The 19,736-nt window shown below is 57.0% G+C and overlaps 2 protein-coding genes across 2 annotated transcripts; both read left to right on the top strand.

Annotated features, from left to right (window-relative positions):
* Positions 1 to 36: 36 nt before the first annotated feature.
* Positions 37 to 842, top strand: TMEM203 (transmembrane protein 203). Its single transcript, XM_027703386.1, has 2 exons — positions 37 to 609; positions 652 to 842. Exon 1 carries the CDS (start codon positions 120 to 122, stop codon positions 528 to 530), a length of 411 nt encoding a protein of 136 aa, XP_027559187.1. The 5' UTR covers positions 37 to 119; the 3' UTR covers positions 531 to 609; positions 652 to 842.
* A 9,863-nt stretch (positions 843 to 10,705) lies between these two features.
* Positions 10,706 to 19,381, top strand: LOC113977337 (ectonucleoside triphosphate diphosphohydrolase 8-like). The gene is made up of 10 exons (XM_027703385.1): positions 10,706 to 10,779; positions 11,400 to 11,536; positions 12,425 to 12,542; positions 13,012 to 13,162; positions 14,174 to 14,333; positions 15,136 to 15,369; positions 16,552 to 16,824; positions 17,396 to 17,506; positions 18,278 to 18,415; positions 18,654 to 19,381. The coding sequence occupies exons 2-10, from the start codon at positions 11,414 to 11,416 to the stop codon at positions 18,834 to 18,836; spliced, it is 1,491 nt and encodes a 496-aa protein (XP_027559186.1). The 5' UTR covers positions 10,706 to 10,779; positions 11,400 to 11,413; the 3' UTR covers positions 18,837 to 19,381.
* The last annotated feature ends 355 nt before the right edge of the window (positions 19,382 to 19,736 follow it).

Raw genomic sequence — 19,736 nt, 5'->3', positions numbered from 1 at the left:
TTTGACGCCATCGCCGCGCGCCGCCCGCGCCGGGCGGGCCGAGCCCCGGGCGGGTCGGGCCCGGTGCCCCCGGACAGGGCCGGTGCCGCTGCCCGGCTCTGCCCCGCGCCCCCCGGACCATGCTGTTCTCCCTGCGGGAGCTCGTGCAGTGGTTGGGCTTCGCCACGTTCGAGCTGCTGCTGCACGCGCTGGCCCTGCTCGCCTTTACCGTGCTGCTCGTGCTCAAGGTGGACGGCGCGGCCGCCGCGCTCTCCTGGTGGGTCGTGTTCGTGCCCTTCTTCGCCGCCGACGGGCTCAGCACCTACTTCACCACCATCGTGTCCGTGCGGCTGTTCCAGGACGGCGAGAAGCGCCTGGCGGTGCTGCGGCTCTTCTGGATCCTCACCATCCTCAGCCTCAAGTTCGTGTTCGAGATGCTGCTGTGCCAGAAGCTGGTGGAGCACACGCGGGAGCTCTGGTACGGGCTCATCATGTCGCCCGTCTTCATCCTGCTCCAGCTGCTCATGATCCGGGCCTGCCGTGTGAACTGAGGGTCCCCGCGGGGCCGGGGGGACGGGCCCGGGCCTCAGGCTTCCCCCGGCGTTATCCCTGTGCAGAGGGCGGCGACAGGCTGGTGACAGGCTGCGACAGGCTGGTGACAGGCTGCGACAGGCTGTGACAGGCTGTGACAGGCTGGTCGGTGCCCCAGCTCGCTGCCGTGCCACAGAGCACCACATTCCCCCAAAAGCTGCTGTTGTGCCGCGTTCCTGTGTCAGCCCCCCCAGCTCCCGTGTTGTCCTGCCCTGCGAGCGCTGCTGGGTGTGCCAGTTATTTTATTGTAAAATAAAAGTGCGTTGAAGGATTGGGGTTTATTTAAAACTTTTTCCATAGAAAGCAGTTGTACCTAAAACTGCTGCTTTGAGAGCAGGAATTGCCTGGAGGGTGGGTGAAGATCCCTTCATACCCCCCAGACCTCTGCCCTGCCCTGCCTGAGGCCACACTGCAGCAAAGCTCATTGATTTCCATCTGTCCCCTCACTTCCCTGAGCACCTCATCCCTTCAGTGCTCTCTCAGAGTTTTGTGGGGCTGTGCTGTGAGGCAGAGAACACTGATACGTGTGGTTTTTAGCAGATGTTTTTTGTATTTCCCTTCAGTTCCCTATGTGTGGAAGTAGGAGGCTGGGGAGGACAGGGCAAAGGGCAGGAGCGTGCACTGCTGATGCCAGTTGTGAAGGGGGATGTCACTGAACCCTGGCTTTGCTGTGAAACACTGTGCTCAGACCCCAGAGAGCAGGAGGAGTTCAGTATTCCATGTGGAAGTGTGGATCAAGGTGTCAGATACCAGTGTCACAGGGAGCTCCCAGTGCCAGGGACACCCTGGCACCCCTGGTGTCCAGCTCCCACCACAAGGGTGTTCGGAATGGCTGATGAGCCCCTCACCCTCAGCCCAGCAGCCTGTGCTCCTTCCCACCTCGTGTGTCACAGACCTGTGTGTTCTGCTGATGTTCCCTCTGACAGAACATCTCCTGGCAGCCAGGGCTGGAGGGGAATCCTCTCTGGCCCAGCTCCAGCTCTGCCCCCTCAGTCTCCCCTCTCTCCCCTCTGCCCTGGGGTCCGTGCAGGTGGGGTCAGGGACAGGAACTGCCCTATAAACAGCTGTGTCACTGCTCTGTCAGCTCAGAGGCCCGAGGGGCACGAGGGATGTATCAGTGGGGCTGATCTCCCCTAGAGATCCTCTGATGACAACGGGACCAGTGGCTGCTCCTCTTCTCTCTGGAAAGGGGGTGGGAACTGAGGAGGTTCCCATCCAGAGGCTGTCCCTTGGTGCTGCTGCCGGCTCATCCCGGCTGTCGTGGAACAGCGATGGGACAACCAGCAGCTCGGGCCAGCAGGATCCATAAACTGACACATATTTAGCCCAGACTGGTCCATACTGGGTGTTAGATGCTCAGTGTGACCTGCTCCCACTAGCCTCTATTCAGGTAGCACCTGGCTCCATGTCTCCAGTGACTCCAGGTGGCCCATCCTGGGCTGGCTCCAGGGCATGGGTGGGTACAGGACAGGAGCACCACCCCCCCTTTGCTCAGTCCTCCCTTGGTTGAGGGAGGGGATTGTCCTGCTCTGCTCTGGTCTGGGGCAGCCTCACCTCAAGTGCTGGGGGGCAGTTTGGGCACTGTAATATGAGAAGGATGTGAAGCTGTTAGAGAGTGTCCAAAGGAGGGACTTGAGGACGGAGAAGGGCCTTGAGGGGCCATACAAGGAGCATCTGAGATCACTTGGCTTGTTCAGCCTTGAGAAGAGGAGACTGAGGGGAAACTCATTGGGGTTTGCAGATTCCCACAAGGGGCAGTGCAGGGGCAGTTCCAATCTCTGCTCTCTGTGACCAGGGATAGGATCCAGGGAATGGCTGGAGCTGTGTCAGGGCAGGGTCAGGTTGGATCTCAGGAAAAGGTTCTTCCCCCAGAGGGTGGTTGGCACTGACCAGGCTCCCCAGGGCAGTGGGCACAGCCCCAAGGCTGACAGAGCTCCAGGAGAGTTTGGACAACGCTCTGAGGGCCAGGGTGGGATTGTTGGGGTGTCTGTGCAGGGCCAGGAGCTGGGCTGGATGATCCTTGTGGGTCCCTTGCAACTCAGGATACTCTGTGATTCTGTGATACTTGCACACCCTGAGGTGGCACTGGGCCCTAGGTTTAGGGACCTGCCTCACAGGAGCTCCTCCTCCTTCCCCTTGCAATGTGGTTTCCCAGGGCGCGGTGTCACCAGGGCTGAGCCGTAATGGCCCCAAGTGCTCAGGTCACTCCACTGGGAGCCATTTGCTCACCTGGCCCAAGGACATGTCACCTGGGAGGAGGTGCCCAGCTGCTCCTTGTCACCTCCACCTCACACCAGTGTGAGTTCACCCACACTCAGTGTCCCCGTGACGTGGTTGTGCCCACAATGTGCCCAGTCACCCAAGTGCGCAGGCCATGGGTGTCCCATCCCCTGCCATCACAAGAGCTGTGTCACAGCAGCCACAGGGGCACTGCTGTGGGGCTGGGGGGGGGGGGGGCCGGGGGGGAGCCATGGAGGGGGGAGGGGAGCAGAGCTGGGGCTGGGGGGGTACAGTGTCCACTGCCGGGGCTGAGGAACAGGAGCTGCAGCTGGTGGGGGACACCGAGAGGAGCAGGATGAGCAGCAAAGCTCTGAGTCAGGAGGGGACACTCACTGAGTGGCCCTGGGGACCAGCGGTGCCTTTGGACACTCCCACAGCTCCCAACCACCAGCTAATTAATAAACTAAGGAAGGGGCTCATCAAAACCAAAGAAGATCAAACAGATGAACACATCCCTCAGCCTCGCTGCGACGCTGCCCAGGCACGGGGATGTTTCCTGCTGCCCAACCCCGGCAGGACCATCAGCCCCAAACTAACACCAGCCCTGTCAGCAGGGCGTGGTGCCTGACATGGGGGCACAGTGCCACATTCCCCCTGTGCTGCCCAGCTTCCCTGCAAGCAGCTCTTACAGCATTTTGCAGCTGCCCTGGGGAAGAGCCAGCGGTCGCCCTGTCCCAGCTCTGCTCCTCCAAGGTAAGGCATTACCCTGCCAGGGCATCTGGGGACACAGGAGTGACACAATGGCACTTGGGGTGCTGCCTTGATGCGGGTGCCAGGGGAGGGGGGGATTGCTGTCAGCCAGGACCAGCCGTGTCCCCTGCCAGGACTTGCGCCTGGTGCAGAGGAGTCACCCACAGTGCCCAGGGCCACCAAGTCCTGAAACAAACCTTCCAGGGGCCGTTGCCCTGGCAGCCAGCAGTGTGCAGTTCTGACACACCTGCCTGTGACCACACAGAACTCCTTCTGGGAGCATCCACCTTGGAGAAATCCTGCTGGATCCTCCACCTGCTGGCACGGCTGGAGGGGACAGACCCTGACACCCGTGCCCTGCCTGGTGCGTGCCATGGGGTCCTTGGCATTCCCTGGCATGAGGCCAGAGGCTCCTCAAGTCTCAGACCAACAGTCTTCCATGCTGGAACATGCTCTAGCAAAGGTGAAAATCTCCCCTCTAGATTTATTCTTGTGCTGAGGTGGGTGCGTTGGGTATTGCTGCCAGTGAGCCTTTCCCAAACCCAAGAGCACGTGTCAGTGCCTCAGCTCCCAGCCCAGAGCTCTGGCCATGTGGACACGCTGGGGAGCAGCACAGCTTCCCTGGGCTGGTCCTGTGGACCCCAGCCCTGAGCCCCTCCAAACCCCTGGGCTGGTGCGGAAGAAACCTCTGCACAGCCCAGCCTGGGAGCCAAACCAGCACCCCCTGGCAGAGGGGCAGTACCAGCAGTACCACCCTGCTCTGTGTGTCCCAGCTCCTGTGGGAACAGAAGCAGCTCTTGGAGAGACAACTGAAATATGGGATGGGAACACTGGCAGGAGAAAAGCCAGTGCTGCCGTGTCCCTGTGGCATCTCCAGAGCAGAGCCTGCCTGGGACAGCACAGATGGGCTCCATGCACTAGGAGAACAGAGGTCCAGCATGACCTGAGCATCCAGAGGGCTTCCAAAGGACACACCTGGGAATGGGTGGTCCAAGGGACCTCCATCCCTCCCTGCATCTAGACATGGGAAGTGCGTGGGGACTGTGACCTCCTCAGTGCAGTGGTGGCTTTAACCTCCCGGTGTGGTGGGTGGCTCTGGTCAGGAGCTGGAGCTGCTTCCTGGAAGGACCCTGAGGTTGTGCTTTGAGCAGTGTCCCGCCTTTCCCAAGCTCATGGGAACAGAGGCCACACCACACCTTGTGTTCTGTGTCCAGTTCTGGGCCCCTCAATTCTTCCTGACATTGAGGTGCAGGAGCGAGTCCAGAGAAGGGCAATGAAGCTGGTGAAGGGTCTGGAGGGTAAGGCCCATGAGGACTTCCCTGACAGAAGGGTGCATCTGGGGGGGGGGTGTCAGGCTCTGCTCCCAGGGAACAAGGGACAGGATGAGAGGAAACGACCTCAAGTTGTGCCAGGGGAGATTTAGGTTGGGCATCAGGAGGAATTTCTTCACAGAAAGGGTGATTAAACATTGGCAGGGGCTGCCCAGGGAGGCAGTGGAGTCCCCGTCCCTGGAGGTGCCCAAGGAACAACTCAGTGCTCTGGGCTGGGGGACAAGGTGGGAATTGGTCACAGCTTGGATTTGATGATCTCAGAGATCTTTCCCAAGCTCAGTGATTCTGTGACTCTGTGTGAGGACAGGGCTCTGAGCAGAACAGTTGCCCACCCACGAGGGTGTCCGAGAGGAGAGGAGGGTGGTGTGGTTGAACAAGCAAAGGCCGTGGCTGGGGGGTGATGTGTGTCCAGCACAGATGAACTGGTGCTGGGGGATGTGCAGATACCAGGCTGGGTGACACAGTTGGCTGTGGCTTGGTGGCTGAGCCCTGGGAGCTGGAGGTGGGCTGTGTCTCTGGCACAGTTCTGTTGTGTGGAGAGAGCTGGAACTGCTCCAAAAGTAAAACCAAGTCTTACAAGCCCCTGCAAACCTCATGTGCCAGCCAGTGCTCTCAGCCCCTTGCTGCTTTGTTATTCAGCACTCCCAAACAGCAGTGGGAACCCAAACCCCACCTGGTTCCCAAAGCTGGGCTGTCTCGGTGTCCAGGGAGAGCCTGGATGGCATCTTGAGGTGGCAAAAGCAACATTTGCAGCAGAGCAGGTCCTTGGTCAGTTCCTGCCCCAGCATTACCTGAGCTCCGTGTGCTGACTCCAAATTGTGGTCTGGGAGGTGATACCAGGGTGGTCTGGTCATCTCACACACAGACCAGTTCCCTTCACTAGGGTGAGGGCCTTGGCTGCCTGTGCCAGATCAGTCCTGCTGGGAAAACGGAGCCTGGCAGCCCTGCCAAGAATCACTCTGCCCTGCCAGTGGAGAGAGGAGCTGTGGGTCACCCCTGCCAGGGATGCCCCATGTGTGCTCCCCTCAGAGCCGTGGACCTGCCTGCAAGCCAGCTTTCCAGCTCTTCCTGAATCCTCCTAATTTAGCTTTGTTTTGTTTTGGTCTTTTGTGTAGGGGCTGTGTCCCACCCCTGTGTCTAACATCATCTCAGCTTCTGGCTGTTGGGAACGTTGGGACAAGCAGTCACAGAGTTCTTGGAGAGCACCTAGGAAATGGAGAGATGAGTGTTTCACCCAGATTTGCCAAGAAACCAGGCTCCCACAGTCTGGCATCCCTCACCAGCATGTGACAGCCTCGCTGGAGAGGAAGGAGTGGCGAGGCCAGCAGCTGAGCCCCAGAGGGGCCTTTGGGTGCCCTTGGCTAATGGCCAATGTGTGCCACAGCAAACATCACCGAGGTGCCCTGAGCTGCTGCAGCCCCCAGTTTCAGGACAGCTGTTCCCAGGATCTCATCCATGATGGCAAGGCTGCAGATGAAAGTGCAGGTCCATGTTCAGTCACAGCTCTTGGAAAGATGTGAGAAGTGTGGAGCGAGTGCTGAAAGCCCAGAGCAGAGCAACCAGGGCAGCAGGGGCATGAGGAGGAGAAAAGGCTGAAGGAAGGGAGGGACCCTGGAGAAGCTTCCCAGAAGCTTTACTGAGACTTTGAGGGGAAAGGTGCTACAGAGGGGCACAGCCTGGTGACATGAGATACAGGGAGTGAGGTGACAGGGGACATCTGCTACCCACACCCAGCACTGTGGCAGGGCAGCTGCCTCCACCACGGCCCCAGCTGCCCTTCTCCAGACCAGTTTGGAAGTTCAAAGCAGACCTCTCATATCCAGAGGTTTCATGGCCTCCTGTAAATACTCTCCAGTGTTTACTAAGGGACAGACACCTCCATCACATCACCCTTTCACCTTCTGCCTTGTTTTCTTGGGGCCCCATTGATTGTGTTGGAGGCAATCAATCATCTCCAGAGCTGCTGCTCACCTCAGCCTCCCTCCCATGCTGTCCCCAAGCATTCACTGTGACATTAGTGGAAAGGCAAATCGTGCCCTGAGGGTGCTTCATCCTGCTTTCCCTGTGCTCAGGAAGAAAAACCCTTCAGGATGTCCAGAGCCAGAGGAGAGCCCTCACCTGGGGCTCTTGTGAGCCAGATCCCAGACACCCTGACCTTGATGCTCTCACCCCCAGGCAACACAGCTGGTGAGGGAGTAAGAGCCCCAACCTCCTGGAGCCCCAACCTCCTGGAGCATCCCTGTGCATCCCAGCAGACAGGGAGCCCATCATGGCAGTGCTGGGCAGCACATCCCCCCAGCAGGGAGCTGGGGCCCTGCCCAGGCACCCTGCCCTGGCACCCTGCCCTGCACGGCTCAGCCACTGCCAGTGTCCAAATCCATTGATATCATTAATTTTGGGGCTCTCACAGGGAGGCAGGTGCTGTGCTAAGTCCCATCTGAGCACTGTGGAGGATGGACCTACTCCCAGCCCCGGCCCTGCTGTGCTGTAGCTGTGCACAGGGAAGGGGAATGGACTGGGGTGCCCATGGGTGGCACAGGGGCTGGCTCCAGGCACAGGTCCCTGACCCAGAACACCCTCAGCTGGGAGACAGCACCAGGACAGTCACAGTCAGGACAGTCAGGCCATGTTTAATCAGGATACACACTGGAAAAGGCAGCTGGAAGGAGGGAAGGTTTGGTGTGCTATTTGCCAGCCAGGAACAGCAGGTGTGGGCACCCAAAAGGGAGCTTTAAATGGCCCCAACTCCACCAGTTTTGCTGGAATCAGACTGGAAGGTAGGGCTGCAGCTGGTTCCTGCTGGGACAAGTCACAGCAAGACCAAGGGTATGTCTGGAAGGGGGATGTGGGGCAGAAGCAAGTGGTGCAGCTCACTTGCAGACATGGGATGTGCACTGAGCCACTGCCTGAACCTCCCACCCCCAGGAATGGGGTGACCTCATGGTGCAGAAATTGAGTGGTGGGGAAATGAAAGACTCCCTTTTGACCTGAGTCAGGGTGGTTTCCTTTCAGAAGGCACCAGGAAGATGTTAGTGATGGGGGTGATCTCATTTCACAAACACCACTCATCCCAGTGACTGGCAGTGATGGCTGGGCTCGAGCCCCACTGAGTCCCTGCACCAGCCTGGCAACTCCCTTCTGGGTCTCAGAGTCACTTCAAAAGCCACAGACAAACAAATACATGTCAAAAGCAGATCAAACAGGGGTGTGTGTGTACTCTAGCCACCCTTCTCCACAGCAGATTTGTCTATCTGAAGTCAGAATGAGACATTTGGTCCCTTTTTCAATGACGAGCAAATATCACATTTCACTCTCAGCAGAGCACAGCCCTGAAGGCAAACAGAGCTGGGGCTGATGGGCCCCAAGGACCCAAGGGGAGCCACGTGAGAACAAGTGCCCCTGGGGGCCAGGCACCCAGGCCCTTCCAGGTCCTGCAGTGCTCGGACACCACATCACCCTGAGAGTCGGCGTTTCAGCAGAGAAACCCCTTTGGGTGCGATTATCTGAAGAAAACTGAGGGCTGGGTGTATCACAGAGCCAGAGTGTCCTCACCCTGCCAGAGGCCAGCCAGGGCAGCATCATCTGGCAGAGATGCAGGGCTGCACGTGGGGCCAGCGTGGGCAAGAGGGGGAACAGCCCCCCAACAAAACCTCTGGGTCTGTTTCTTTACTATAAGAAGGATCAGGAAAAGTCAAGTGAAGAGTTGTTCATCCCATGTTTGGATTTGGAGCTGGAGGGTTTAGTCAGGTCTGGGTGCACTGGCAGTGCCACACAAGGACTGGGGCTGTTTGGTGCCTCTCTGTCCTGGGTGGAGATGAGACCCCCATGCTCAGAACAGCCCTGTGCAGTCAACGGGGCTTTTCCAGAGCAGGGAAGGTAGTGGACACTCATCACCCCCTTCCACTGAATCCATGTGAATCCAAAGGTTATGTGTTGTTTGGAGATGGGAATGCAGGAGTGGTGGCACCTTCTGGGCTCCAGACATCCATGCCACCAGTCCAGGAGCCACCCCAAAGGAGATTGCCATGGGGATGTTGAAAGGAAGTGCCATGAGCCTGTAAACACTGTATGGATGCACCATCATATCACAAAATGAAAGAGTATATGTTGATTTTGTTCTTTCAGGTAAGAGTCAACTATGCTTTTCCAAAACTAGGGTGAGACTTATGGGAAATGTACTATGGACATATCCCTAAGTCTCAAAGTGGGGACTTCTTGAAATGAAGTACAATGAGAAGGTTAAAAATTCACTGAAGTACAGGACAGGACAAACAAAAGAACTTATGAAAGACGAGGGAATAACCAAACCTGCAGGAACTGAGAGCCATGACCTGAGAAGCACAGAGCAGGAGGACACTATAAACCAAATGACAAAGTCAAAAACCAGCTTTGTATGATCTTTGTGCTCATCAGCATTGTAAAATCCCTGTCCACAGGCTGTGATCACCCCTTACTCACATAAGCCCCTTCCCCACAGAGCATGAGTAGTAAAATAAGTGTACAAGGTATCCTTAAATGGAAAGGAGAGAATGCAAAGCCACTGGCTGCAGCTTTAGGTCATGACCTAGAGGGAAATGCTGGTTTCTACTGATCTGAATGTATAAAACTGGGCACCTGGCATGCTGAAGGTGAGCCAGCTTTGTGGAGTCACCACCCAGCACCCATCTTTGCGTAGGTATGAAATAAAACCAACTCTATGAGTGGATCAGCTTCTTGCACACAGGGTGAAAGAGCCCAGATTTGGGGCAAAAGCAAGAGGGACTGGCCTGGAGGTCTGGGACTGGCCAACAGCAGGGTCTGGCACAGCCCCCAGCTCGGTGAGGGACAGGGAGCACCCCGGGACTGCTGCACCCCCATGGCACAGCGTGGCACTGTCAGAGCACATGGCCCATGGCCAGCCCTCTGGAAGCACCGGGAAGGTGCCTGGGAAGGTCAGGCACAGTTGGGAGGGTCAGGCACAGTTGGGAGGGTCAGGCACAGTGAGGGCTCCCCAGCACAGCATTCCGCCCCTGGCACTGCCCTGTGTGACTCAGCTCAGCCCAGGCAGCTGGAACTGGGTCTTTCCAGGAGATTGCCCTTGTGATAGCCCTGCCAGCCTCTTATCAGGGGCTCAGTCAGCAGGAAGCAGCTTGGCTGTGTGGCCCAGACAGAGCAGACCTTTGCTCCCCAGCCCTTCCGCTCCCAGGGCAGGGTGCTGGGATCTGGGCTGGGGTGGGATTCCCTGCCTGAGGGATTCCCTGCCTGAGGGATTCCCTGCCTGTGAGACTCCCTGCCTGTGGGACACCCTGCCCGTGGGACACCCTGCCCAAGGGACCCCCTGCCTGCCCTGTTGAGCCTCCAACCTGCCCAGAGCAATGGGAGGCTCCTGGCAGAGCTGGGGACGTCCCCACTCCCTCAGCTCCCCTGTAGGGACCCCCAGCCCAGGAGCAGCACAAGGCTGGGTCACACACAGGGAAGGGGTGACCACAGTCCCAGCTGGGCTATGAAAGTGTCATTTGGGCCTCTCCTGTGTCCCCTGGCAAAGCCCAGCCAGTGTTGCTGAGACCACTCCCATAGGGCCATCCTCCCCCTCTGATGTGATCTCATTCTAATAAAACTTATTATCAAGGCACCTACCACTCTGTGTGAGACTCCAGGGCATTGGATACTGGAAAAATCACTGCCATCTCTTACAGACCTCATAGAGACTCATAATGGGAAGGTTAAGGCTGGTGAAAGCAAAGAGAGAACACAAATGGGGGGGTTGGTTGGGTTGTGACAGCACAGAGAGGTAGAGGGACAAGGGTTAAAAGGAGAGATGTGTCCTTCATGTGATTCCATTCAAATGAGGAGGAGGGACTAACAGGCTGAAGAGAAGGAAGATGCCAGGCTGGGCCATGAATACAACTGCAAGACAAAGGGAGAACAGATGTTAGAGAGTTTTGCCTAAGGCTGATGATCTCTGGGAGAAGATAAAGAGGGAAAGATTTTCCAGCAGTATCCACTTCCAAAGGATATAAAAGGCAAGTCCAAGTGGGTTTGCTGCCCTCCAAGGAGAACAGAGACACGACAAGGACTGAGCCAGCCCTGAGCGATCCCACTGGGACACACATCTGGGTGTGGGGCCGGGAGTGCCACAGGTGAGCTGACCTTACTGACAGCTTGTCAAATGCAACCAACCACTCTCCCCTACCCTCCCACTGAGGGTTTTTTCCATTTCCCCATGCTCTCCTCTGTTCCTTGCAGTGTTTCTCTTGTTCCTCCCAGACCTGATCCTTCCCAGTAGGAGGGAGCTGAGCAGGAGTGGGTGCTGGATGTGGAAGATTGTCATGATCCCATCACAGCCATCCCAGGCTACTGGGCAACCAATCCCTCTCTCCTTTGCTCCTCCTATTTTACCCTAATATTGCTTTTCCCAGGAAAAGATCCAACTATCCACCAGGATTTCTGAGTGGCACAGCTCGAGACAGTGTCACGTTTTGGGGAGGATCTCACTGACAGCATGTTCCCAGATGTCCAATCACCTTTCTCCTGTGTTTGGGTTCACAGGAGCCTTCACCCAAATGGTGGCTGACAAGAAGCCCTTCACCAGTGCCATCATTGGGGCACTGGTGGCACTCTCCGTCATCGCCCTTGTTCTCAGCCTGGTGAAGGTTGAAGATGTGACACTGCCACCCACGGTCAAGGTGAGCCCAAAAGAAGGTCCCTGAGCACCACTGGAGAGACCTGTCACCTTGGGCAGGTGCTCAGAGGCAACAGCTCATCTCCAGGGGAAGGGGGGCCACCAGGAACTGCCTTAGAGTAGCGGGGGGGGTGTTTTGTTCCCACCTCAGAGTGCAGAAGAAACACAGCCTGGCCACCTCAAAGTCAAAGGGAGAAGCCTCCTCTGGAATGAGCCACCAGAGGCTGTGTTTGGAGATTACCTTTGGGCAGATAGGTAGGGCAGAGCCCTGACCTGCTCCCTCTGCTCTCCCAGGGCAGGGTGATAGAGCTCCACAGGCCCTTTGTTCCTGCCAGCTCCCACCAGCCTGTCCCGACCTGCTCACACCATGGCACAAGGATCTGTCATCCCCTGCAGCTTGGCATCCCACCCCAGCTGCTGGAAGAGGGATGGCAGGGTTTTAGGGTGAGGTGGAGGGCTTTATGGGGGACAGGCAGGGGGCTCCTGGACTGGGCTGGTATGGCCCTGCCAGTCCCTGCCCAGGCTGGGTGCAGCCGTGGGGTTGCAGAGAGCACTGGAGTTGGTGAATTGCTGGCCCCAAGGTGGGGCCAGTGTAGACACAAAAGGTATGTGACCATGAAGGAAAATGAAAAAGCATGAGGAAACAATGAAGGAAATGTTTGTGTGAGCTGGCATTGCTGCACAGACCTCAGGAGAGGGAATGACAAAGTCCCTCAGCTGCCGTGAGAAATGCCTGTGCTGAGGTCACCACTCTGCTCTGCCACGGCTGTGCCTCAGAGAGATGGGTTTTGGGGCATATTCTGGCCCCACCACCCTGGCAGGGCCATAGTGGGGTCAGGGGCAGGCTGCTGCTGCTCCTCCACTACCATGATGTCTTGATTTTCCCCTGCAGTATGGGATGGTGTTTGATGCGGGCTCGTCCCACACCTCTCTGTTTGTCTACGAGTGGGATTCAGACAAGGAGAACGACACTGGTGTGGTCAGCCAGACCTTGTCCTGTGATGTCCAGGGTCAGTATCCCCCTGCCCTGGGCTCTGTGCTGCCCTGTGTGTTCGAGTGGTGGGTGGGATGACCTGGCTCTCCCTCTTAGGCAGCTCTGTCCATCGGGCTGGCACTGCAGGCACGGGGGGGAGCCCTGGCTGCAGGCAGGGTGTCCCTGACCCCTGGGCCTGGTGCCCACACACTGGGTGGGACTGAAACACCTGGGTGGTGAATGAATTTTCATTCCTCTACCTTGGAATGCCCCCAGCTGCTGTCCTGGCTGAGAAAGTTGTCACCCATAGAGCTGGGGACACTGAAAGCGTGGGAGATGTCGGGAATACATAGGAGAGGAAATAAACGTGGGTCAATCAGGTCTCCAGGGGACCCTGGAAAAGCACCTCTGTTGCTAAGAGGCGACAGACCTCACTGCCCTGAGCCCTCCCTCATCCCCTTCCCGAGCTGTTCCGACCAGCCTGTCCCAGCCTGACTCTCTTCCAGGGCCCGGCATATCAAGCTATGCCTCCGATCCCTCTAAAGCCGGTGATTCCCTAAGGGAATGCCTGGATAAAGCCCTGAAGGTTGTTCCTGCTGCAAAACAGAGGGATGTCCCAGCTTATCTTGGAGCAACAGCTGGCATGAGGCTATTGAGGTACTGCTGTGGGGCACGGGGGTGACAGCAGTGACAGAGCTGCAAACAGCCACTGCCAGGACACAGTGTCCTGCGTGGGGGCAGGATCCCAGATCCCACTCTGCCATGAGCAAGGGATGGGTGAATGGGGAGAAGGGGAGAAGGCAGCCCTGTGGGGACAGGGGTGTGACTGAGCTGTCCTGAGCCATTGCCTCTGGGGCAGAGAGACTGCTCAGAGGGGCCCACATCCTGGGATGGTGCTGCATGCCCAGTTCCAAGCAAGAAATGCTTCTCAGAGCTCTGTTTGCTCTTCATGATTCCTTGAGCACAAGGGGGTTGAGATGCCACCAGGGGAAGTGCCACCTGCCCAGGTGGATGGGTGCTGGTGGGGGAACAGGGGTCAGAGGCAATGAGGTGCTGCAGGACCTGCTGTTACCTTTCACCAGCCCGTATTAGCTCTCTTCAAATATCAACCTTCATTTCATGGCTCTTGGTTTTACGGCTGCAGATATCCCACATTATTCCTGTGCCCTGGCAGTCAGACCCTGTCCCTGGGAAGGAGCTGGGCCATAGCCTGAGGGTTACTCGCTTCAGAGAGCGAGCCCTGAGATATCTTCCCCACTCAGAGGTCTGAAACCAGGCTGAAACCTTCCTGAAACACCCCCTGGAGCTCAGCAACCAGCCCTGCCTTGGGTGCAGTCAGTGGGTGACATTCAAATCTGGGTCTTGCAGCACAACCCTCTCTGTCCCCCAGCACTGTGATGATACTTAGGCAGGGAAGGGTGTCCTGGGAAACCTCTGTGTCACTGGGATCAAGTTGCACTGGAGGGATGAGGTTGCTCTTGCTCCTAGATGTGTGATGCCAAGCCTAGACAGTTGGGATTTACACCCTATGAGCAGCTTCACACAGCAGGAAATTTCCTTTCATAAAGACTGCTTGTTGCAAGGGCTGAGAGTATGTGGAACTTTGAGATTTCCTCTGTAGTATTGGTTTTAGCTGGGTATGTGTCCTGACCTTTAAGTCCTTCCTAGGGAACAGAACAGTTCAGCAGCAGATCAAGTCCTGGCTGAAGTCACCAAAACCATGCAAGAGTACCCTGTGGATTTCAAAGGGGCCCGAATCCTCACGGGAGAGGAGGAGGGGGCTTATGGCTGGATCACCATCAACTACCTGCTGGACTCCTTCACTAAGGTGGGAGCAGGGTCGAGCACCCACTCCTCTGCTAATAAAGCTTTTCTGATTTTCCTGAAGCTTGCTTAGCGCAGGAGATGTCAGGGTTAGAGGCTTTTGGGGTGGTCCCAGGGGAAGGAGGCACTTATCCTCTGGTTGTCCACAGTGAATGGGGGAGAACTCAGGAATGGGGGTGTCTGTTAAGAGCTCAGGGCAATCTCCACACTGTGTGGACAGAGGGTCTCTCGGGGACAGCGAGGGTGGCTGCACAGCCCAGTGGGGACCATTTGCTCCTGCTGGGCTTTGTCTCGCCACCCTGGGAAGCTCCATCTCCCTGTGGCACTGGAAGACACCAGCTTTGGTTCAATGTGCCAGTCTGAAGGCAGCTTGGACCAAAACTCTGTCCTGCCACCCTCTATCCCAGCCCTGCCACAGCTCAGTGAGGTGCTGGCACCATTGGGCTCCTGTGTGAGCTGTGGGAGACAGAACATCCTTCCCCTTGCACCAGCCCTCTGCAGCCTGGGCCTTGGGAAGGGCAGGGCCCCAGGTGCCCACCAGCACTTTGGTCTGGGGACTGGTGAGTCAGAGCCAGGTGAGCCCACAGAATGCTGGCACACCCTGACCATCAGACAGTTCCATCTCTCTGGTAAAGGACCGGGCTGGCTGGGCAGGGAGCTGGTGGGGCCTCACGTACAGTAATAACCGAATATCCATTGAATTTAGCAACAGAATCCTGTTGAGTTCAATGGGATGAGAATTCTGCTGAGAGCAAGTAAGCCCAGCCATGTACTGCTCCTCTTCCTTTCCTGTCTCTCCTTGGCAGTTCTCTCCCAAAGCACACATGTGGCTCCGTCCAGAGGCGGCCAACATTTTTGGGGCACTGGATCTTGGAGGAGCATCCACTCAAATCAGCTTTATGCCCGAAGGTTCAGTGCTAAACCAGAATGAAGCCTCCAAGTTCACCCTGTATGGGTACAACTACAACATCTACACCCACAGCTACCTCTGCTACGGGCAGAACGAGATGCTGAAGCGGCTGGCGAAGGAATTAATTGCGGTGAGAGGGAACTGAGGGGTAATTGGCCTCTGGTCTCATGATGCCAACCACAGATTGTTAATGCATAAAATAAGAGCTGGCAAGGCTCTTTCAGAGAGGTATCAGCAAGGACTGAGAGTGAGTACAGGCTCCTTGGAGCATGGCAGGGCAAATGTGGAGAGGAGCACAGGAATCGTAGAATCACATCCCTGGAATGGACCTTAAAGACCATTTTGTTCCAACCTCCCTGCCATGGGCAGGGACACCTTCCACTAGCCCAGGTTATTCCAAGTCCCATCCAACCTGGTCTTGAACACTTCCAGGGATGAGGGAAGTCAAAAGGGCACTTCAGGAGAGATCTTCTGGCTGTACACAGGGTGCACAAAAATGTGGGACCAGGCTCTTCTCAGAGGTGCAAAGTGCCAGGACAAGAGGCAACAGGCACAAGCTGGAACATCTGAGTTTCAAACCAGATGGAAGAGAAAAGTTTGCCCCAATAAGAATGGTCAGATATCAGAATAGAACCCAGAAGTGTGTGGAGTTGCCATCCTTGGAGATACTCAGATACTCTACTCGGAACTTGATGGGACAAGGCTCTGAGTGACCTGCTCTAGTTGGTCATGCTTTAAGGAGGGGATTGGCACAGGGACCCTATAGCTCCCCCTGAAACTCAGCTACTCTGTGACTGCAAGAACCTGAGAAAAGTGAACTGAAGACCTTTATTGGACCATTTTTTCGAAGGTCAGAGGTGAAATGTGTCTTCATGGAGCTGCACTTTGCCAGGAGAGCAGCCTTGGTGATCCAGAGGGGTTTGCTCCTGCTGTACAGCCAGGAAGGTCCCAGGTGCTGCCCCTGGCTGGGACTGGAGCTAGAGCCAGAGAGCTAGAGCTGGGGTGTAGAGGGCTTTGCATGCCCCAAAAATGATCGTGCTGGCCAGGGGAGAGACACTTTGGGACTCTGAAACAGGTCTCCCTCAGTGGAAGAGGGGATGAGACAAAGCAGAGTAAGAATTAGTGCTGGGCCCAGGCTGGGACAAAGACAGCCAAACAAGACCAGGATTGAACAGCAGGAGGATCTTTCCTGCTGAGGAGGTGGGAGATGCCGGTGCCCGTGGCCTCGGGGGGATTCTGGGTGAGTCCTGGCCCCGGCCTGCCTGCCAGGAGGGTCTGGAGGAGGCTGCAGCCTGTGTTTTGCTGTCCCCAGGCGTCGGCCCCCAGCACACGGGTCTATCACCCCTGCTACCCAAAGGGCTACAATGAAACGGTCCGTCTGTCCGCCTTCCGAGACAGCCCCTGCACCGACCGGAGCGACGCCCGCCTGCCCCTCGGTGACAGCACGGTGACCCTGGAGGGCAGGGGCAATGCCAGCGGGTGCCTGGCAGCCGTCAGGGAGCTGTTCAACTTCTCGGCGTGCGGCCAGAGCCGGGACTGCACCTTCGACGGCGTCTACCAGCCCCCGCTCCGAGGGCAGTTCATTGTAAGGCAGATCCGCCCTCCCGCCCCAGGGCAGGGCATGGCCCTGAGCGCTGTGGTGTCCCCGAGTGCCCAAGGGCACTGTCACCTCCCTGCAGTGTCCCTGGACATGCCAAAGATTGCCACTGCCTGGTTTTTCAGCCAAATCTCCAAATGGGACCGTGTTAATAATCACAGAGCCTCAAAACAGTTTGGGTTGGAAGGGATCATCTCGTTCCACACCCCAACCCATTATATAAGGTTGCTCAGGGCCCCGTCCAACCTGGCCTTAAACACTTCCAGGGATGTGTTAATAAAACAGGTGTTTGTCAAAACCCAAGTTTTTTGTAAAAACCCAGGAGTTTAGCAGCCTTCAGGCAAGGCTCTGCCTTTGCTGGCTGTCGCTTTGCTGTCACCAGCAGGCACTGACCTCCCAGCCCATCCTCTGCTGGACAGGGACAGCACTGCCCTGGGACTACCCCGGGTGGGGCAAATCCTCCGAAGGACCAACCCCACCTCCTGATCCAGGGGAGACGGGGGCAGCTGCTGGGGGTTCCCCACTGTGGCTCACCAGCATTTCTGCCTCTTCCTTTCAGGCCTTCTCTGCCTTTTACTACAACTTCAAGTTCCTCAACCTGACGGAGGGGCAGCCGCTGGCCACAGCCAGGGAGGCCATTGAGCAGCTCTGCACAAGGAGCTGGGAAGATGTAAGCTCCCCATGACAGAGGCTGTGTGGGAATTTCACAAGCAAAGGGGTTCTGGGGTGGGGGGAGAGGAGCAGGGACCCGTCCAGGGAAAGGCTCCCCAGTTCTGAGCTGTGCCCTACACAGCTGAGCCACCCCCGCTCTGTGTGGAGCCGGGACTGTCCAGCATCCACTCAAGGATGTTCATGCACCAGGGCAGGCAAGGGCAGCACAGGAGCTGGGATTGGAGGTGGGAATGGGGATGGAGGTGGATCTGTGGCACGGGAGGATGGTGAGAGCAGAGACGGCTGCTGGCACCACTCTGGAGAGAAGTCAAACCATAGAATCGTATAATCCCAGACTGGTTTGGTTGGCAGGACCTTCAATCTCATCTTTTTCCATCCCTCTGACATGAGCAGGGACACCTTCCACTAGCCCAGGTTGCTACAAGCCCCATCCAACCAAGCCTTGAACACTTCCAGGGATGAGGCAGCCACAACATCTCTGGGCAAAAAATGGGGATGGATAAGACCCAGAGATGTGGCACCACCATGGGGCAGAGAGATGGGAGAATCTGGGGCAGGAGGAGCTCTGTTTCCATGTGGAATGTAAATCCTCCCCAAAGGAGTTGCCCCGTGTAGAGAGGTCCAAAATCACTGCCTGGTCCAGAAGTCTTTTTCTGGATGCTGGTGACCGTGGAGCCACTGCCGCTCATGCAGCACTTGTCAGGGCGTTGTCCCTGCACAGAAATTGCCTGTGGACAACTTCCCTTCATCCCCAAATTCCCCACCCCAGCTGTCTTCCAGCTACCCTAAAGAGAATCCCAAGCGACTGCCTAAGTACTGTGCCAATGCCAACTACATCCTCACACTCCTCCTCGACGCCTACAAGTTCAATGAGACCAGCTGGAAAAACATCTTCTTCCAGATGAAGGTAGGCAGCACTCTCAGCCTGTGGGGGGGAGCAGAGGTAGCACTGGGGGAGATCCAGCCCCTGTGTTGGGGTTCAGGGGTAGCTATGGTCCAGAGAACCCTGCCTGTCCCTGTCCTGGTGTGGCACCGGTGTGGGGGCAGCTGCTGCACCCCGCTTGGGCTGAGCAGAAATAGGTGGCCCTGTGATATCAGTGGCTTTCCTGCAGGGCTAACACTCTGTTCCCTCTCTCCCTGGGCAGGCAGGGAGTGCTGACATTGGCTGGACACTGGGGTACATGCTGAACCTCACCAACATGATCCCGGCAGAGGCTCCCACCAGGGTGAAGGGGCACATGCCTTCTCTGTGGGCTGCAGCCATCACCTTCATCATCCTCACCCTTGTCTTGGGGCTCACTGCCCTGCTCCTGCTCCTGTGGGTGTAGGAGCCTGGCTGTGCTTCAGAGCCCAGGAGGTATAAATTGTGCTGGGGCCCCTGTGCTCCTGCCTACAGGACTGGCACCAAAGAACTGGGGTCTGGCCTCCCATGGGACTGGCCCCCAACGTGCAGACAGGCACTTTGTGAGGTTTCCAGAGGAGCTCTGCTCTTGTGGACACCTGATGGGATCAGCCTACAGAAGCCTCAGCCATGCCTGTCTGCCTTCTCACATTGCTGCCTATTACAGACACAGCTCCATCCCACTGGAATGTGGGCCATGAGAGCCAGCCCGGCTCTGGAAGAGCTCCCCAGTGCCAGACTGTTGGTGCTCAGCTGCAGGCACCTGGTGTCAGGGTGCTCCGAGCCATTCTGGGTATGACCTCGGTCACCAACAGCCCAGCAGGTCCCTGCCAGGAGTGCCAGGCTCTTACTTGTCTCCAGGTGTGCAGGCATGCAGGGCTCTGCAGGACCCCATCTGCTCAGCGTCTGTCTGTGGGCTCATGTGGAGATGGTCTTGGAGAGAAAAGGAAAACTGAGCATCCAAAGTCAGAAGTGTGGTCCGTGCCCCTCCAGAGGGTCCATCTCATCTCGTCGTCATGTCATGTCATGTCATCACATCTCACCATCTCATCATCTTCCTTTGTGTCTGCGATAAAGGGGTTGATGTTCCTGAGTGCCTTAGTGGAGGCAACACTGTCCCACCAGCAGAAGGCCTGGGCTCTGTGGGTGTCGGGCTGAGACTCCAGCAGGCTGTGGGTCCTGACCTGCCCATGGCTCAGCTGGGCCCTGCCCATGGCTGTGTGTCCTTGTTAGAACAGCTGGGATCAGTTTATCACCGTGTGGGTGTTACACAAACTGTGTATTCTACACCCTCCATGTCATTTCCCAGGAGCTGTTAACAATAGAC

Source organism: Neopelma chrysocephalum, unplaced genomic scaffold, assembly GCF_003984885.1.
Source record: "Neopelma chrysocephalum unplaced genomic scaffold, ASM398488v2 Primary Assembly neopelma1_226, whole genome shotgun sequence".
Classification (NCBI taxonomy): Eukaryota; Metazoa; Chordata; class Aves; order Passeriformes; family Pipridae; genus Neopelma; species Neopelma chrysocephalum.
This window is presented reverse-complemented; position numbering and strand designations above follow the sequence as displayed.

Excerpts from the sequence above, each read along its gene's own strand:
- TMEM203 (XM_027703386.1), top strand. The coding sequence starts at position 120 with ATGCTGTTCTCCCTGCGGGAGCTCGTGCAGTGGTTGGGCTTCGCCACG.
- LOC113977337 (XM_027703385.1), top strand. The coding sequence starts at position 11,414 with ATGGTGGCTGACAAGAAGCCCTTCACCAGTGCCATCATTGGGGCACTG. Across the intron at positions 16,825-17,395 it reads CGCTCCGAGGGCAGTTCATT|GCCTTCTCTGCCTTTTACTA; the intron begins GTAAGGCAGATC and ends TCTTCCTTTCAG. Across the intron at positions 18,416-18,653 it reads ACATCTTCTTCCAGATGAAG|GCAGGGAGTGCTGACATTGG; the intron begins GTAGGCAGCACT and ends CTCCCTGGGCAG.